This window comes from Rhineura floridana, chromosome 11 (assembly GCF_030035675.1).
Source record: "Rhineura floridana isolate rRhiFlo1 chromosome 11, rRhiFlo1.hap2, whole genome shotgun sequence".
Classification (NCBI taxonomy): Eukaryota; Metazoa; Chordata; class Lepidosauria; order Squamata; family Rhineuridae; genus Rhineura; species Rhineura floridana.
The window spans coordinates 35,530,616-35,550,395 of NC_084490.1; the positions used below are offsets into that span (position 1 = coordinate 35,530,616).

Genomic DNA, 19,780 nt, shown 5'->3' on the forward strand with positions numbered 1-19,780 from the left:
TGTTTGATGTCAATGGGACTTATTTCTATGGAATTGTATCTCAGTGTCAACATTTTCTAAGATTTCAGCCTGGTTTCCCATAATCTTGTAAATCTTGACTGGGGAAGTCAAACAGATGCCATTTTTTTCCATTGTGCACAGAAATAGAGAAAGGACAAGAAGGAAAGAGAATGAGTGAAAGGTATGAACTATATACAAATTATGATAATTAATTAACTTACAATATAATTTATCTGTTTAGGACATTGGCATCAGATATATTGAAATAAAGAACCAGTCTGCTACGATGGAGTTTACACTGGCTGGTCTCACTAGCTCTGCAAAAGTAGACACTTCTCTTTGTGATATTCACACTCATCTATGCTACTGCTTTAGCTGCTAACTTCCTCCTCGTCTTTACCATATGTACTTGCAGGAAACTTCACACTCCCATGTACTTCCTCCTCACCAATTTGTCCTTAGTGAATGTGTTTTCCATCTCTGTCACAACTCCAAAATTGCTCCAGACTCTTTGGACCCACAGAAACACCATCTCTTTTTATGGCTGCATTACACAGGTGTATCTCTTCATATGGTGTTTGGGAACAGAACTTTTTCTCCTCTCATTTATGGCTTTTGACCGTTATGCTGCTATTTGCCATCCTTTGCAGTACACATTCATCATGAGGAAGGAAGTGTGTGTTGGCATAGCCAGTGGAGTGTGGGTTACTGGGATAATCGATGGTGCTGTTCATGCTGGACTTATGCTGAAGCTTTCCTTCTGTAACTCTAACATAGTCAACCATTTCTTCTGTGATGTACCACCACTTTTACAGCTTTCATGCTCTGACACCACTTTGAATGAGATGATGGCTTTTGTGGCAGATGTGATCTTTGGGATTTGTAGCTGTGGGTTGACCCTAACATCTTACTTCTTTATCCTGAGAGCTATCTTCAGGATCCGTTCTACTGAAGGGAAGAAGAAAGCTTTCTCCACATGTTCCTCCCATCTCATTATAATCAGTTTTTACTTCTCTTCCGTCATTTACACATATATAAGGCCCAGCTCAAACTACTCTCTAGAGAAAGACAAATTTGTTTCTCTCCTTTATTCAGTGGTAACCCCAGTTGTTAATCCACTCATATATTCTCTGAGAAACAAAGAAGTAAAAGAGGCACTCAAGACAATTATTGGAAGAGGCAAGCTGCTCCGGAGACCTCAAGTCTGAACTGCAAAGACTTTCTATGACAACACTGCTGCCACTGTTGTTAGGGGGAGGAGTTGAACAGGGGAAAAGTTGGCAGAAGTAGACTGTTGGATTGTTCATGTGCACGAAAATATGTTCCATATGATTGGGAATCAATTGTGGAACATAAAATCCAGACTTTCTTAGATCTGTATGCATAATACCTTTTCACTGAAAATACATCCAAGTGGATCCTCATATATTCCTCTTCATTACTGGCTGGTATTTTGAAGTGAAAACTGAATGACTCAATAGACCCAGCTGCCAGAGTGGTTTAACAATCAGCACCACTGCTGGAAATTGTAGCTCTGTGAGGGGAATAAGGCATCTCCTAGCAACTCGCAGCACCTTTGACATACACTTCCCAGCATTTTTTGGGGGAAGCCATGACTGTCTAAAGTGAAATAAAGGTCTGGTGTGGATGTGGCCAGTGACTACACTTGTCTGCTGTAGAATAAAAAGGTGGGGAAGACTCTGAAAAACAATGATGTTATTCATAATGTTTTCCTTTTGGAAGGGAAATAGGCTTTCCTTCTGCCAACTGCCAACCCATCTAATCTCTTCCCCTCTCTCTATCCTCCTTCTTCCCTATCCCTACCCTTCCTATCCTTCTCTCTCCCTTCCCCCTCCCTGTCCCTGCCCCAAGTCAGTTTCACCTATCCTAAGCATGATTGCACCGGAGAAAATCCCTTTGAACTCAAAAAGTATGCAAATGATCAAATCTGTATTTCCCTCCTCCCCCTCCCTCCTATACCCTCCCTCTTGCCCCTCCCCTCCCATTTTCCTTGCCCCTCCCCTCCCCTCCCCTCCCTCTCCTTCCCTCTTCTCTCCCCTCCCTCACTTTTGCAACTCCCTCATGGTCAGTTTTACCTATCCTTAGTATAATTGCACATGGGTAAATCCCACTGAACTCAATAAGCATGCAAATGATCAAACCTACCCTTCCTTTCACCTATCCCCTCCCTCCTGCTCCTCCCCATCCTTTTTCCCTGCTGCCCCATCAGTTCCTCCCTTTTCATTCCTCTGCCCTCTCCCCTTGCTTCCTGCTTCCCTCTCTTCTTCCCTCCCCCCTTCCCTGGTCAGTTTTACCTATCCTAAGCATGATTACGTGGATGTAAATCATATTGAACTTAATAAGCATGCAAATGATCAGTCCTGCCTTTCCCCTCCCCCTCTTTCATCTCGTTCCCCTTCTCTTATTCTCTCTCATTCCACTACCCTCTCCTCCCACTCCACTCCTTTTCCTTTCCTGTCCTCTGCTCCTCCCCTCTTCCTCACATTTCCTCTTCCTTCTTCCTCCTCACCTGCCCACTCCAACTGTCCCTGCTTCCCTCGTCTCATCCTCCCATGCTCAGTTTCACCTATGCTAAGCATGATTGCAGAAGAGTAAATCTCATTGAACTCTATAAGCATGCAAATGATCGATCCAGTTGCAGAACACTTGCACATGATCCCATTTTTCTTACCTTCCAGATTAAAAAGCAGAGAAATTCACTAACGGCTTATCCAAATGGGAGCATTTCTATGTAGCTAATACACAGCTTTTACTGTCCTTATAGCTTGCAAGGTCCACACCTCATGTTCAATGGTAGCTTCAGATCCATTGTTCATTCACACAAGTAGGTGTTCTTCTGGGAAGGATTTGTGTTGCTGTTTCCTTGTGGTCCTGCCCTCTGATTTTACATTTTTACTCCCTCCTGTTGCTCATATACTGGGCATGTGCAAATATTTTTGACCTGAGCAATATTTCCACTCCCTCCTGCCCCCCGGCTTCCCGACCTTTGGCAGTTGAAAAGTGGGGTCGTCTACCCCCTTTCTCTGATGCCCCTTGCTTCTTCTGAGTTAATTTTTTCCCACTGGAAAAACAAGTCAACATAACATTGATATAAACATTTAAACATCAATATCAATATTTTCCATAAAATATCAATACCAATATTGAAATATTCTTTAAAAATTGATATCAATATTTTTGAGGAGATTTATTTTTTTAAAATTCATTTTAGATTTTTGGGGATGAAAGAAAGGAGGGCTTCAGCAAACTGTGAAGGATGGAGAACATAGCAGTCCAAAGTTGCTAGATAAAACACTGGAAACAACATGGAATTCATGGAAGAGTTAGTGTGCAGAGAAGGGGGAATAGCTGAAAGTGATGATTCACCTGCCCACTAAAAACCATTGAAGCAACCATTTTCAACGACGTGTGGTGCAGAGTGGAGCCATATTCTAAACTTTTTGTATTATCAACGGATTGGGTTATTATGGATTTACAGGGGGAAAACTGCATGATAGCTTCTGTTTTCCAGTAATGTCATGTGAACCATGCAAATTAAAAGGGGATGCAAGTAGCATCAAACACACACTGAACTGCTGTGTAGATAAGCCCTAATAGGCAAAAACCCCTTGTGGTTTAAGTACATGCCTATAATGAACTGGTATTTCTATCGAACTTTAAAAAGCAGGGGAATTGGGCAGCTATAGCAAATGAACCAGGGCAGCAGGAGACCTGACCTCCTCTCTGAGATATTGCACTACAAAATGAGAACACAATTTGGGTTGGTCTTTCGCAGTTCAATCCACTTCCTGTGTAGCTTTGAAGAATTCGGTTCATAGAAGTATAAAAGGTACACTGTGTGGAACAGCAAAGAGTGTGTGGCTTTGAGATTACTTTTGTTTTGTTTCATTTGGAGGCATTCTTTTTTTAATGCTTCACATTCTCCTTGGGAAGGATGTATCCTAGTAGCCGTGGTGGCCAGTCTCTCCTACACATCTTCTCCAACTGTATTTTCATATGTTATTCCTGATCCAGAGCTTTAGCTCTTGAACTACTTTTCCCATCATGCATATGTATAACCAAGTTGCAAGTTCACAACATACTTTGCTGCCCCAAAAGAAATATTTGTCCCAGCATGACTATGAAGAGTGAAAAAGGGGTTTGGGGGCATGTCATGAACCACTCCCTGGTTCAGTCCCAGGACTCAAATTCCCAAACTCAGGGCACTTGATCCTGGCAAGGCACAGCTCATGCCTTCCTTACCAGGGCTGAGTAAATGAACAACAACCCTGCAAGGTATGTAGACTGCCACCAACCCTTAATCTGGTCTCCCGCTCTGGGCCAAGGGAAAACGCAAAGTGCCAGAATACACGCGCCAAGGATTCTAACAGCCAAACTACACTCCTTGGTCTTGTAGCCTTAGGCAATATATCCGAATATACTGTAGTCCATGGTTATTTGGCCTAGGTACTGGATTCAGAGCCAAGCTCCTCCTGCAATGAATATACACTGGTAAATAAAAAATAAATAAGTGCACAATTACAGCAGCAAAATGGTTCCTTAAGACCCACACCCCTGAGCGCTAATTAAAACACGGAGAATTAAGTCACAAAACAAAATTACAAAACTGGCAATCCTAGTCTATACTTATAAAGAGGTAAGCCACAAAACAGCTTCATGGTTCCACATCTCCCCAGAGATGTATAGCCAGGATAATGGATGGAAGATGGAACCCCACCAACGTGGCATCAGCAACCATAGGGAACAGAGGGGAACAAAGACCTGAGGTCTACATCCTATACTTATGCGAAAATGCCTAGCAACAGCCAGGAATTAATTATCCAATCAGGGGGCTTTTTGATTATGAAATATTTCTGAAGTTTTCATGCCTAACGGTCATGAACTTTCCAACCTTCCCAGGCCTGTGGCCTTGAATACAAGTCTCCACTGATCAGGTGTGCTTGCTTGCAGCCTAATTACCAAGATTGTGAAAACTGCAAACTCATGCCTCTCAGAGGCTCCATCTCAGACAAGATGTCTTCCCCCATAATCCTTTGCCTCAAAAAATTAAAAAAATGAGGCTTTCTTGATGGGACACACACAGAAAAATGGGAGCAGGGACTGAGAAACAGTGAAAGAAAAATAGTAGCATGGATTGAGAAACACAGAAGGAAAAATGGCACTTTTTATAAATGTTATCTCATACGTGATTGAGTTCATAGCTCACACTCTATTCAATCTTCTGACATTGTTTAAGAGTGCAAGCTATGAACTCAATCACATATAAGAGATAACATTCAGAATGCATAAAATAGAACATGTACCCTTCCTCTTCATCACTGGCAGACGTTTTGAAGAGAAAACCATACAGTTTAACACATTCAAGAATCTTTCATAATTAGTGCTATAAAATCTCCTGGATATTATTGCCATGCCTTCTCCCGCCACCATTCCTTCAAATTTCTGATCAACCCACTTGCTGCTTTGCCTGCCACTGGGCAACATATTAATCTTTCTGATGACATCAGCCAGTGACAGATTTCATCAGTGGGACATCTCAGAACATTAGTGTTTCAATTCCATTGAAAACATATAATCCTGGGAGATATTGATGATTTCTTTACTATTGTACTAAATAAATCATTGATGTACACAGAGCTTTTTAAAAAAGAGAGAGAGAAACTATAGGACAGGTCTGTATCTTAAAGGGTTTATAGTCCAATAAAATTACACAAGAAAGAGACTGTAGGAAGGTGAGAAAAGTGTAGGTACGATCAGGCAGACAAAGAGTGTATTTCAGCTTGAGGTAGTTAGGAACAGAGTAGAGCACTGGATTGTTTTTGGGTTTTTTTAATATTCTAGAGGGATTTGCAGAAAGGTGTGTTTGAAGAAGAATTTGAAGATGTTCTTGGAGTTAGTTCCAAGCCTAAGAGATCACAAAGGAGAAAAAAGCAGAGCAGTTTGATGGAGCTGATCTTCAAATGATTGAGGGTGTTGGAGCTGGAGAAGAAAATGACACATATCCAGATGTGCTGGGATAAAACAGCAGAGCCATAATTTATAGGGCACCATGTTGGCTTCCTTTGCCCTACCCTGATGCTCAGTAGTGTTTCTCCATACACTCCCTGAGTGTATTTATTTGGCTAGAATGTGCCCTTGAATAGTGAAAATGCATCTTGATTACCTGGATGAAGGATGGACCGATGTGTATGTACTGTATGAGTATGGAAACTTTTGTGTGGCTGCAACATAGCCAAGTGTAGAAAAAGGTAAGAGTCACTTCTATTGCTCCACCCATGTTTCCCTCTGGTCACTCCCACTCTGCTTCTGGCCATCACTTGAATATGGCCCTTGGAACTTTGTCTATGAGGGCATTCAGCCTTCAAGCTGTACAAGTTTCCCTATCCTTGTTTTACCCTAATTTTTCTTTTTTTCAATTGGTTTTCTATATTTTGTAAACCACTTAGAAGCCACTGAGAGACGCCTCCTTCCCTACAGACCCTCTCTGTGGTTAAGGTCAAAAAAGATGACCATCTTTATGGTTCTCCCTCTCACAGACATTTGGGAGGGCAGAAGCAGGCATTCTCTGTGGCAGCCCCTAGGTTGTGAAATTCCCTTCCCACAGACATGCATCTTGCACATTCAATTGACAGTATTGGCAAATGCTGAAGACTCATCTCTTTACCTTGGCGTTTGACACCTGAGTTGTGTTTTGAGACTGTAATCTATTTGAGTTGTTCTTTATACTGAATTGTAAATTATTGTAACTCTGCCCTGAGGCCTGCTTGTGAAGTGTGGGTAGCAGTAGTAGTAGGAAGAAGAAGTGTGTGTGTGTGTGTGTGTGTGTGTGTGTGTGTGTGTGTGTGTGTTGAACAGCATAAATATTTCTTACACATTAACAGATGGTCCTCTTAATATGGAAACAGAAGTTGGGTATTTGAAAATGCACCCAACGTTGAAATAAGCAGTAGAATGAATGCTTATCACCTTCCTGGGGATGTCTCAAAGGTCTTTCTCCCAATAGTCCCATTATTTTATTAAACAGAAAGATTTTAAAAATGCCATGGCTTTATTAAGCAAGTATAAATATCTACAACAGGATAGGAACTAGTTGTCAGCATTGTTCAGACTGATGATCGGCAATTGGCTTTGGAGGTTTCCAGATGCTGAAACAGAAAATAATTCCAGGCTATACAAAGAAAGAAAACAGCTAAGAAAAAAATAAACAGCAGCAGAGAGGAATGAAGGTAAATTGTTAATTTCATCTTATCTGACACAGCTCCAGCAAGATTCTTACACCTGCAAGACAAGGCACCTAGCCTTGTGTTAATGAACTACAATAGAATTGAAATACTGAATTTGAATTATACTTTATTTTAAATTGGGGTGGTGGTGTTGAAAACATAAAGTTCTAAACTCTGTCTCCAAAAAGGATAAATACAAATTGACATTGGAACTTTTTATAGGCTTGTCACTGATGCCAATTAGAAATCAAAATTGCTAGAGATATTTCAGTGATATAATAGATTTTGGGAAGTAACTTAAAAAGCCCGCTAAAATTACCTGTTATAGAAGAAATAATAATGGGTAAGCAGCACCTAACAAGTTAATGGAAAGATGGCATCTTTTCATAAATCACTAACATACAAGATAGTTTCAATATTGCAGCACCATTTGTTTCATGACAACTATTTTCACCTATACAATTTCCCCAGCAAATATATGAAACTCACTCAGATGGTATAAATGAAACCTCACTTAGCTTTTTAAAATTATCTTTATCTCTTTCCTTATTGATCTTACTTTTTTCTGTTAGATTCCCCCCCCCATTTTCTTTGTTTAAATTTATTGTTTGTCTTTAGGGTCATTGCAAGTGATATATGTCAGTTGCAATATCTCTGTGAAAATGTGGATACCAGCTTACGCATTTTTGTTGAAGAATGATATATTATCTGTTTTTTATCATAGTTATGTTTGGATGTCTTGCATATTATGTGCTGACCATTCCTAATCCAGTTATGGATCGTAAAATGCTTTGCAGTTGAGGGGCGAAATAAAACACAGAGACATCAGCTTGGGTTGAACAAGGGCCACTTTATTAGATTACAGCAAACAAAACCAAATTCAAAGTGACTTGCAGAGGGAAACCTAGGTGCGGGAACTGACTATAAGCAAGTAGCTTGCCATACAGCTCTCGGGTGACCAATGAGAGCTCAATGCTATAGGGTGGTCTAAAAATGTAATTCAATAAATAAAAATTAAATTAACTTGTTTAGGATCCAAGCCATAACGTGTTGGTACTCAGAAGAGGTATTGATGGTAGATGGGCACACATAGCATTCATCTTTCTACTATGATTGTGTGTTATTTAGTTTCTAAGACAGTGACCAGAGAATTATCTATCTATCTATCTATCTATCTATCTATCTATCTATCTATCTATCTATCTATCTATCTATCTATCTATCTATCTATCTATCTATCTATCTATCTATCTATCTATCTATCTATCTGTCTATCTATCTATCTGAGTGTCTCTTTTTAGTGCTGTGATAGCATTATCCCTGATCCAGTCGGGATTGCTTAATAAATGTTGTGTATGTATGGGGGAGGGGGAGAGAGCAGAGCCTCTTTGATCTGTTTTACTAAAATAGTCTCAATGTTGTGATAGACACTATACCAACATTTAAAGACACCAATTCCTTGGGCTGGATGCAAACTTAAGATAGTTGCATTTACTTCCCATTCAAATCAATGGGACAAATAAGGGATGACTATTTTTCACAATGATTGCAGGGAGACCACCCTTTGCTACCAGCTTATAATATACAAATTACTGCAGCTGTAATGGTTGAAATGACTAAATTGTTGCTGGAGCATCTCCTGGTAAGTTTGTGCATTTTCCAGAGTACAGATTGAAATGCTGCTACAAACACTCACCAAATGTAATCCAAAGCAAGGCTGTACTGGCCAGGGATCTGCTGTATCCTGAGGTAGTCTCACAGTTATAGTTCCTACCACCCTTAACAAATGAAAGTTCCCATGATTCTGTGATGGGATTCATGTGCTTCAAATGTGTATTGAATGTGCTTTAAATGCATTGCGTGGATCTGCCCTAGGTATGCTGTGCATTCATTAGTGAATTGAAAAGAAGGATTTTTAAAAGATTTAAACAGTGAAAGGGCTGTAGCTCAATGGAAGGGCATATGTGTTGTATGCAAAGGTCCAAATTCCAATCTCTGGAAAAGACCATGGCCTGGAATACTGGAGAGGCAATGCTAGTCCATATCATCAGCACTGAGCTAGATGATACCAAATGGCCTGTGTCTGTATAAGGCAACTTTCTTTGTTCCTAAAAGAGGAAAAAGACCCAAGAGACACAGGGACTTTGACATTTATTTATGTATTTTACTTACAACATTTATATACTGTGTTATTTAAAAAATCTCAAAGCAGTTTACAGAAGAAATTAAAACAATAGAATTATTGGCAAAAAGAGTTAAAACAGATATTTAAAAACATTCAAATAATGAAACCAACCATGAGTTAAAAGTAGATAAAAAGCATAATAGCTTCTACATGTCTAGGTTGTCTTGCCAAAACAAAACATGTTTTTAGCAGGTGTCAAAAAGGGTACAATGAAGGTGCCTGTCTATTATCAATTGGCAGAAAGTTCCAAAGTATAGGTGCTGCCACACTATTGATTTCTTACAAGAGCAGAACAAGTACTATGTGGAACCTGTAACATGGAAAGCGCACCGTGAACTTTACGTGGTAGCAAATTGGCAACCAGTTCATATTTCAGAACAGAGGTATTAGGTGCTGATAGGTTCTTGCTCATGTAATCGGTTGTGCCACAGCATTCTGCACTAACTGCAGACCCTAAGTTAGGTTGTGCTGCATAGGGATTTCTGTGACCTTGGCTGCCTGGCTGCCAGTGTTTTTAGTTTTAGGTTTGGTTCAGGAATATTGCCTGGTTGTGGGATGCTGGATTTTCTGCCTTAATCATAGGAATCTTGTTGTGGTTAGTATGCTATTGCATTTAGGAAATCATCACTGTCTTTGGTTTTCCTTTTTCTATTTGCATTTCATTTACCTCTGACCTCACTCCCTTACATCGATAGAAGCAACAACAGTAGTTCCATGCAGTCAGCCCAACCCCCTAAAACCCACTGATGATGCACCTTGTTGGTTGCATGATGGTTTCTTCTTGCCCAATAGTGGTAAAAGAGATTTCACACACATGGGTAGTGTGGCTTCAATTGCTGTTACTCTTCTTTGTGAAATCATACGAAGCCATATTTTCTCTCTGTCAATTATTACTCACTGGAATTGGGTTTGCTGTCAAAATGAATTTATAGCAGCCCTGAGGATAGGCAGGAAAGTTCAGAGAATCTGAAATTTCAGAGAATTCCCTCTCCATGGTCCTGATAAGGCCTAGGACAATGGGGCATATTTGCAGCCCTGGATTGAAATCCCAGCCACCACTGAATAGGGCAGTTGAGGTAGCCTGGGCCAGCGGGCGTGGGAAAGACAGGACGACTGACCTGATTTAAGCTCATGCCCCCCAGAAGCCTCCCTCTTTGGATAGTGACACCTGTCCCTCCTCCCCTTACTTTGGTGTGTTCAGCAGGTTGTTTCTGGGCCAAGTTGGAATTTTTGCCCTGCTCACCCATGTTGGTGGGCATATTTTTTGCCTACTTCACACTGTGGTACCAGGATATGGGCTGACTTTGGGGCAAACTTACCACATCCACCTGGGGTTGTACGGCCTGAGGGTTGGTGATGTGCAAAGGGCCCTCTACTCTCCCTTGGGTGGGTAGGGGGTAGGGGTAAGCAGAATGGCCACCACTCACCATATGCTCAGAGGCACATGTTACCAAATTCTTGCAGGAAGTGGATTGGACTATGAAAGACCAACCCAAATTGTGTTTTCATTCTGACAAATTTGTAGTGCAGTACAATATCTCAGAGAGGAATTCAGGTCTCCTGCTCCCCTGGTGCATTCACTATAGCTTCCCAATTTCCCTGCTTTTTAAAGTTTGATGGAAATATCTCTCGCTTCAGCACCCTTCAGAAACTACACTTCCCAGGATTGTCTGAGGGAAGCCATGACTCGTGACTGGTGTGGGTGTGACCCCCTGATTAGGCAGGCCCAGCAGCTTTGAGTCTGGCTGTTAGAACTCTGACAGTTGGTTTTTACTGAGCATGCCCAGCATTATCATTGGGTGCCAGCTAAATTTTCTTAAATTAATTAAACATCAGCCAGGCATTTATTAAACTTTTAAACTGCAGAAGATGAAGGTCAGAGTATGGGGCAAGGTCAGTATAAGGATTACAGGTACTCTGTGAACATGGCTGATTTTTAATGAATTTCAACAGATTATGAGAACTCTCCGAGAAAAAAATCCAAAAGGGCTCTGGGGTTTTTTTCTGTCTTTTTAGACTTTGAACTCTCTATTCTCTCTGACTGTTTTGTGTATCGCCATGAAAATTGAGAGTGTTGTTAAGCAAGTATTTCTGAGTTCAGGACTGTAAGTTTTGTAAGGTGTTTTTTTTATATGAGCTTATCGGAAGCATCAGAATGGCATGGGGGTATTTTCAATGTAACATTGCAGAATGTGAAAAATCCACACTGGCTATAGTATACAGACACTCTCATGGCTGTATAATACATCACTTATAACCTAGCTCCCTCACCTATGTTTTACCTGTACAGGTTCTTTTAAGGGTTAAGTTTAAAGCTTAATATAGTGGCCCTTAGTTCAACCTAGCCTTGGTGTCTATGTGTTTATTTCAACACTCGGCCACAACTCTTTCTCATTTCTCAAACCTCTCTCTGCAGTGAAGAGACAAATCTATAAAGAAGTTTGGAGCAGCCATTTCAAAATGCAGGGCAGGGCATTCCAGGCAGGGGCTGCCAACCCTGCTTTGATATTTATGTATTTGCAGAGGATCCCTAGTCAACCCTTCTTAATTTTCAATCAGAGTTTTTTTTTTTGAGTGGTATGCTCCAAGCAACTGTGGTTGATGCTTAATGATGTCATTGGGGCACACCCATAAAATCTCAGCGTTTGGCATGCTTCTGACCTGGAAACCCTAGTCTTGATCCAGCCGATGTTAAGCACTTTTTATGTTGCTTAGACTTCAGCAAGGAAGGTAAGCATCTGTCTAATACAGCAGTGCATACATATGAAGAGATGTTCCTCTGAAAATGGAAAGATATTTGAAAATGCACCCAATGTTGAAATAGGAAGTAGAATGAATACTTACCACATTCCTTGGGATTCCTCAAAGGTCTTTCTCCCAACAGTCCCATTATTTTATTAAATAGAAGATTCCAAATATGCCATGGCTTTATTACAAAAGTATAAATATCTAAAACAGGATAGGAAATAGTTATCAGCATTTTTCAGATTGATGACAGGCAATTGGCTCTGGAGATTTCCAGATGATGAAACAGAAAATAATTCAATTCTATACGAAGAAAGAAAACAGCCAAGAAAAAATAAACAGCAGCAGAGAGGAATGGAGGTAAGTTTTTAATTTCATCTTATCTGACCCAGCTCCCTCAAGGTTCTTACACCTGCAAGACAAAGCACCTAGCCCTGAGTTAATGAGCTAAAATTGAATTGAAACACTGAATCTGAATGATACCTTATTTTAAACTGGGATGGTGGTGAAGAAAACATGAAGTTCCAAACTCTGTTTCCAAAACGATTAAATACAAATTGACATTGGAACTTTTCATAGGCTTGTCATTAATGCTAATTGGAAATCAAAATCGCTAGACATATTTCAATGATATAATAGATTTTGGGAAGTATTTTTTTTTAAAAAAAAACCCTAAAATAACCTGTTTTAGAAGAAATAACAATGGGTAAGCCGCACCTAACACTTTTATTGAAAGGTGGCATCTTTTCAAAAATCACTAGCATACAAGATGCAGCATGAACCTATTTACACCTATAAAATTTCCCTAGCCAATATATGACACTCACCTACACTATATAAATGAAATTTCCCTTAGCTATTCTTTTTATTTTTCATTATCTTTTATCTTATTCTGCCTAAGTTTTCTGTTGTTGTTTTTTTATTTTCTTTCTTTACATCTATTGTTTAGGATCATTACAAGTAAGATCTGTCTATTATATCATCTCTGTCTGGCTTCTGCATTTTTGTTAAAGAATGATATGTTATTTGTTTTTTATAGCTACAGTATGCTTTTAATAGCTACAGTATATTAAGAGGGTGGGCAACATTCTCACCATATTTTCATTAACATTTGGTAGAGGTCTTCAGCACTGGGATAGATACGCGTAATATTGGGTTGGAGTCTCGGATGGCCTGCATATTATCTGCTGACCATTCCTAATGCAGTTATGGAACATAAAATGGTATGTCTCAGTTTTAATATCAGTAAAAATCCACAGGCCTTGGCTGACCCTCATGATCAACATACAATTCGATGAACAGATAGGCTAGGATCCTAAGACAGCTTTCTTTCTACTCATCCCGCAACCAAAAAGGCTCTCTACGTGGTCAGGGCAGCTAAGGAAAAAGAAATCCAAGTTCGACTTTGAAAGATTCTCCGCTCTGCTAGCATCCCCTCTCTCATAGCGTTCAGGAGGATCCACTGACTCTCATGGAATGCAGGACTCTGTAGAGGTCAGACCAATACAGTTATCTTCCATGAAGTTCCTTACATTAACCTGTTTAGGTTCCAAGCCATAAAGTGTTGGTAGTCAGAAGAGGCATTGATGGTAGATGGGCACACATAGCATTCATCTTTCTACTTTGACTGTGTGTAATTTAGTTTCTAAGACAGTGAACAGAGAATTGTCTGTCTATCTGTCTGTCTGTCTGTCTGTCGGTCTATCTATCCATCTGTCCATCTATCTATCTATCTATCTATCTATCTATCTATCTATCTATCTATCTATCTATCTATCTATCTATCTATCTATCTATCTATCTATCTATCTATCTATCTATCTATCTATCTATCTATCTATCTATCTATCTATCTATCTATCTATGGAGAGTCTCTTTTCTAGTGTTGTGATAGCATTATCCCTGATCCAGTCAGAACTGTTTAATAAATGTTGTGTGTGTATGGGGGAGAAGGAGAGAATAGAGCCTGTTTGATCTGTTTTATTAAAATAGTCTCAATGTTTTGGTAGACACATTTGAAAGATGCCAAGTGCTTGGGCTGGATGCAGCCTTTAAGACAGTTGCATTTACTTCCCATGGAAATCAATAGGACAAATTAGGGATGACAATGTTTCACATTGATTGCAGTGAGACCAACTGTTTGCTACCAGCTTGTAATATATAATTTATCATTGCAGCTGCAGCTGTAATGGTTGAAATGACTAGACTATTGCTGAAGCATCTCCTGGTAAGTTGGGCATTTTCCAGGGTATCTATCAAAATGCTGCTACAAACACTCACAAAACTTAATATTGGGCTAATAATGCAAAGCAAGGCTTTACTGTACAGAGATCTGCTGTATCCTGAGGTAGTCTCAGAGCCAGTGTGTAATGGCATCAACCCCAATCAAGGCCTGACATTTCTGCCCCCAGTTCTACCATAGATGTCAACAATTGCCAGGCTGCAGAAATGGTGGTGTCTCCGCCACACTGGACATCCCTGCCAAAAGGGGGTGTAGGACTGGATTGTACTCTTGAGGGATTTTAAGAAAACTTTAAAAATTTGTTAACTATTCCATCTAAACTCTTCACACTATTAATCACTTTATTTTGGATTCAAAAATTCCTAGAATCATGTTCAGAACTACACAGAAAAACAAAACAAAAACAAACATTGTGTCTTGGTAGTGATTAATATTAACCATTATTATCCAGCAGCTTGTTGACTGCATTCAACCAGTGGAATCAAAGTGCCCATTCAGATTTAGAGCAAATAAAGATCCCAAGATCAGATGTTGTTGCACCCTTGCCATTCACCATTCTAGCTGGAGTTGAAGGGACAAGACCTGGAGGGCCATAGTTTCCCTGTCCTTGCATTAAATGAATGAATATGGAAATTAGAAATAATGCAATTAGGGATGTGATATTGCAAGTATGGGCCAATATTTAAGCATTACTAGCCCTGCAATCTGTCCATTAATGTCTTTTTTTAAAAAAAATAGTTTTCCGCAAGCTGGAATATACAATGACTGTAATATGTGGAAGAAAAAGGGTATAGAGAGAACATGTTTTGTTATGCTACTTTATTATCATTATCATTAATAAATATCATTAATATTGTTGATCCTACTGGGGGCAATATTAGGGCTCCTACTGGGAGGAAGGGCAGGATATCAATCTAATAAATAAATATATAAATAAAATATTACTATTACCATTATTTTTACTTAACTTTATTTCCTGCTTGAGAAGTAACATGTTACCCAAAAAAAAGCTTCTTTGGAACAGAAGAATAAGTTTAAACAGTATTGAAATCAGAAAAGTCAATATTAGGATCTAGAAATAAGTTGATAGAAGTTGTAGAAGAAATTTTATTTAAAAAAAGAATTGGCCTATATTAATTATAATTAGATGATATAGTAACATAACTTCATTGTGTTTCTTTTCTCTTAAATTAAACTATGATTTCTTTTCAGTCCCTCTGCATTTGATGTGAGGATGTTGCTGTTGCTGTGATAATCTATTTCATTAATAAAATGTTTAGAAACTGGTTTAACCAGAAAGCATAGTGAAATTAGCCTGTTTACAGAGAAATGTGCTCTTGGAGGTCGCTGATTCACAGGGTCGCCATAAGTCGTAGTCAACTTGGAGGCATATAACAACAGAGAAATGATGTAAGGTATCACCTAAAATACTGAAACAAGTCTCACCATGTTCAATGGAGTTTTCTCCATAGCAAACTACTGAGAACAAATGATTGTGCACAATAAATTAGTCCTTTTACAATTTACATCCATATACACATTCAGAGGATCCTTCACCTGATCAGCTTTCTCTGAGTAGATTGATATAGCTGCCTATACACATGCTGTTTTGTTGGTTTGTTTTGAATCACACATATAGCATTATATTTTCAGTCAGATATAGTGAATTAATCAGCTCATAGAGAAGCACTATGAACACAGAGACTTTCTAAAATGGAAAAAATCAGTATTTCTCAACAAATGCTCACAATTACCTACAGATGATATAAACCAGGTTAACCAGTAGATCATTCACTGAAACAATTTGTGATACTTATGCTCATCAAGCAATGGCAATTGTAAGAAAAGATTGATCCTGGTGCTCTTTTGACAGGTCCTGGGTCCTTCTTAAACAGAAACCACAATGTGTCTTTTCTTGGCGGGGGGATTGGCCTGACTTTCTTGGGAATTTGATGTCAATGGGACTTATTTCTAAGTAACTGTGCATGGAATTGTATCTGAGTGTACACATTTTCTGAGATTTCAGACTGGTTTCCCATAATCGTGGAAATGACTGGGGAGGTCAAATAGATGCTGATTTTTTCCATTTTGCATAGAAACAGAGAAAGGGTGAGAAGGAAAGAAAGAGAGTAAAAGAGAAAGGTATGAACTATGTATAAATTATGATAATTTATTTAACTTACAATACAATTTATGTGTATAGGACACTGGCATCAGAGATACTGAAATAAAGAACCACTCTGTTACTATGGAGTTTACACTACTCGGTCTAACTACCTCTACAGAATTACAGACACTTCTCTTTGGGGTATTTGCATTCATCTATGCTGCTGCTTTAGCTAGTAACTTCCTCCTCATCTTTATCATATGTACTTGCAGGAAACTCCACACTCCCATGTACTTCCTGCTCATCAATTTGTCCTTAGTGAATGTGTTGTCCATCTCAGTTACAATTCCAAAATTGCTCCAGAACCTTTGGACCCACAGAAAGACCATCTCTTTTTATGGCTGCTTTACCCAGGTGTTTTTGTTCATATGGTGTTTGGGAACAGAGCTTTTTCTCCTCTCTGTTATGGCTTTTGACCGTTATGCTGCTATCTGCCATCCTTTGCAGTACACAGTCATCATGAGGAAGGAAGTGTGTTTTCTCATAGCCAGTGGAGTTTGGGTTTCTGCGATGATCGATTCTGCTGTTCATGCTGGACTTATGCTGAAGCTATCCTTCTGCAGTTCTAACATCATCAATCATTTCTACTGTGATCTTCCCCCACTTTTAAAGCTCTCATGCTCCGACACCAGCCTGAATGAGATGATGGCTTTTGTGGCAGATGTGATCTTTGGGATTTGTAGCTGTGGGCTGACCCTAACATCTTACTTCTTTATCCTGAGAGCTATCTTCAGAATCCGTTCCACTGAAGGGAAGAAGAAAGCTTTCTCCACATGTTCCTCTCATCTCATTGTAGTCAGTTTTTACTTCTCTTCATCCATTTACTCATATATCAGGCCCAGCTCAGATTACTCTCCAGAGAAAGACAAATTTGTTTCTCTCCTTTATTCGGTAGTAACTCCAGTTGTTAATCCACTCATATATTCTCTGAGAAACAAAGAAGTAAAAGAGGCACTCAAGGCAATTATTGGAAGAGGCAGGCTGCTCCGGAGACCTCAAGTCTGATCTGCAAAGATTTTCTGTAACACCACTGCTGCTACTGGTGTTAGGGGGAGTAGCTGAACAGGGGAAAAGTTGGTAGAAGTAAAATGATGGATTGTTCATGGTCAACAAAATATGTTCCATATGTTTGGGAATCAATTGTGGAACATAAAAGCAGAGTTTTCTTATCAGTATGTGTAATAGCTTTTTAGTGAAAATACATCCAATTGGATCCTAAAATCTTCTTCATTGCTGACTGGTGTTTTGAAATGAAAACTCTGTGACTCAACAGACAAAGGAGTTCTTCATAAGTAATCTCTGTGTTAGGTTTGCTGTTGGAGTGTAGGACATCAGAATGGTCAGTTGTGCAGTTCAGACTAGACTTATGCTGCAACTGTTCTTTTGCAAGTTTAACATCATTGATCATTTCATCTGCAATCGTTCCCACTTTTCAAACTCTCATACACTGATGCCAGCTTGAAAGAGGCTATGCTACTTCTTGGATTTTTGTAATTCTTAGACTAACTTAGAAATATACCAACAGTGTGATTTGGGTTCCTTTGGGGGAAAGTGGATCAGTGGATCCACAGGTGCATTACAAGCCCTGCAGGCTCACACTGGCTAAGACATAAGGTGCTGACCATCCCATCCTGCTGCGCCAGCTCCATGCTAGTCTGGCTAAAGTGTCCAAACCTCAGGATTCTTGGAGGGTCTCTCGAGCTTCAGTTCCCAGCCAGTTCCCAGGCACTTTATCCCTGCAATAAAAAATACCCAGTTTCAAGGCTTTCTGCCTTCCTCTGCTAGTGCAGGAATTTTCAGTGGCAGCTGTCTGCTTGCCTAGGCTCCTCTCTGGTGCCGGTCAGTGAAGTGATGAACCAGTCATGACCTCCCTCTATCCATCATCACTGGCAGGTTAGGATTATGCTCCAAGTCTTTCAAATATGTAAGTTGCAGGCCTTCATCTTACACATACAATATAATGCTACAATGCAAAAACAGTTTTGGAAGCCATTCACCAAAATATTTTAAACTGCTTAGATGATTTGACAATGAATCACTAAAAGTGAAAAATAAAAATAAATGCTTTGGCTTCCTCACAGCACACCTCATGGTTATTGGTTTGATAATTCACAAATTTAATATCATTATTCATAAATTAAAATGCGTTCATTTATTTGTTCCCTCACAGATAAGTATTCCTGCCAAAGGAGCTGAGGGTGGCAACTTTGTGGTGTTGTTGATTATGGTTGCATCATCTCACAATTACAATAAATTTATTTTTAGAGCATAGTGTTTTGTTTTGGGGTGCTTGCCAGCTTTCTACCTTGACATTTGTTGCTATTTAATTTGCTTTGAGAACCTATGAGACTTTAGATCTAGAACCATGAGTGGTGGTGTGATCCAGACAATCTTAAGCACTTTTTAGATTCTTTTTACTCCACTGAGAGGATTAATTATGCCTTATATCTGAAAGTTGAATGTATGAATGTTCAGTGGTCCAATCACCACCTCCTTAAATAGGCAAGGACCACCTCTTCTCGCAAGAAGGCATTAATCACCTCCCGGGCCCAACACACTGCCGGCTAGTTTTTATCAGTCATGAGGGGCAAGTGGCAAGATCCCAAGTGGTTGCCCAGACCAAACCAAGCACCTTATTCACATCCTTGAGCTCTACTAACTGAAACATATCCAACATAACACGGCAAAACAGTGTTCTGGATACCTCTTGAGACTCATCCACTACAGCTGTGGAGATAATGGCCTGGCAGACACCAGAGAATTTACCCTCAGAATGCTTTGCAAACAAGTCACATCAAGTGCTATTGTTTCCACCAGTTCCTGTGAGCCAGTGTCAGACCTCGTACATCCCAGAAAAGCTCTGCTGGACTGCATAATGAAGCTGTAGTGGAGGCAGCGAAGTATACCTTCTTTGCCACCCTCATGGCCACTGAGTAGGCCCGATAATGAGCACTCACCAGTGTTCTATTGTATTCTTCTGCTTTTTTCCCTCCATTTTCCTGACTAATTTCCTTGAGTGAATCTCTTACATTCGTTAGCTCTTAAATTCTCACCTTTGGTGTTTTGATTCTGTGGCTATGTATTTATACAGTGTGTATTTCCTTTAATAGCTGGTTGACCATAATAAATATGTTGTTGTTGCTTTGTAGGACTGCCTCAAAACCTCATTTCATGCTCTGGTTCTACCTTTGTAAAGA

The 19,780-nt window shown here is 39.6% G+C and overlaps 2 protein-coding genes across 2 annotated transcripts; both read left to right on the plus strand.

The window, feature by feature from the left end:
* The first annotated feature begins 431 nt into the window (after positions 1 to 431).
* Positions 432 to 5,985, plus strand: LOC133367923 (olfactory receptor 13G1-like). The gene is made up of 2 exons (XM_061592010.1): positions 432 to 1,109; positions 5,863 to 5,985. The coding sequence occupies exons 1-2, from the start codon at positions 432 to 434 to the stop codon at positions 5,983 to 5,985; spliced, it is 801 nt and encodes a 266-aa protein (XP_061447994.1).
* Positions 5,986 to 16,664: 10,679 nt separating this feature from the next.
* LOC133367924 (olfactory receptor 13G1-like) lies at positions 16,665 to 19,470 on the plus strand. Its single transcript, XM_061592011.1, has 2 exons — positions 16,665 to 17,549; positions 19,336 to 19,470. Exons 1-2 carry the CDS (start codon positions 16,665 to 16,667, stop codon positions 19,468 to 19,470), a joined length of 1,020 nt encoding a protein of 339 aa, XP_061447995.1.
* The last annotated feature ends 310 nt before the right edge of the window (positions 19,471 to 19,780 follow it).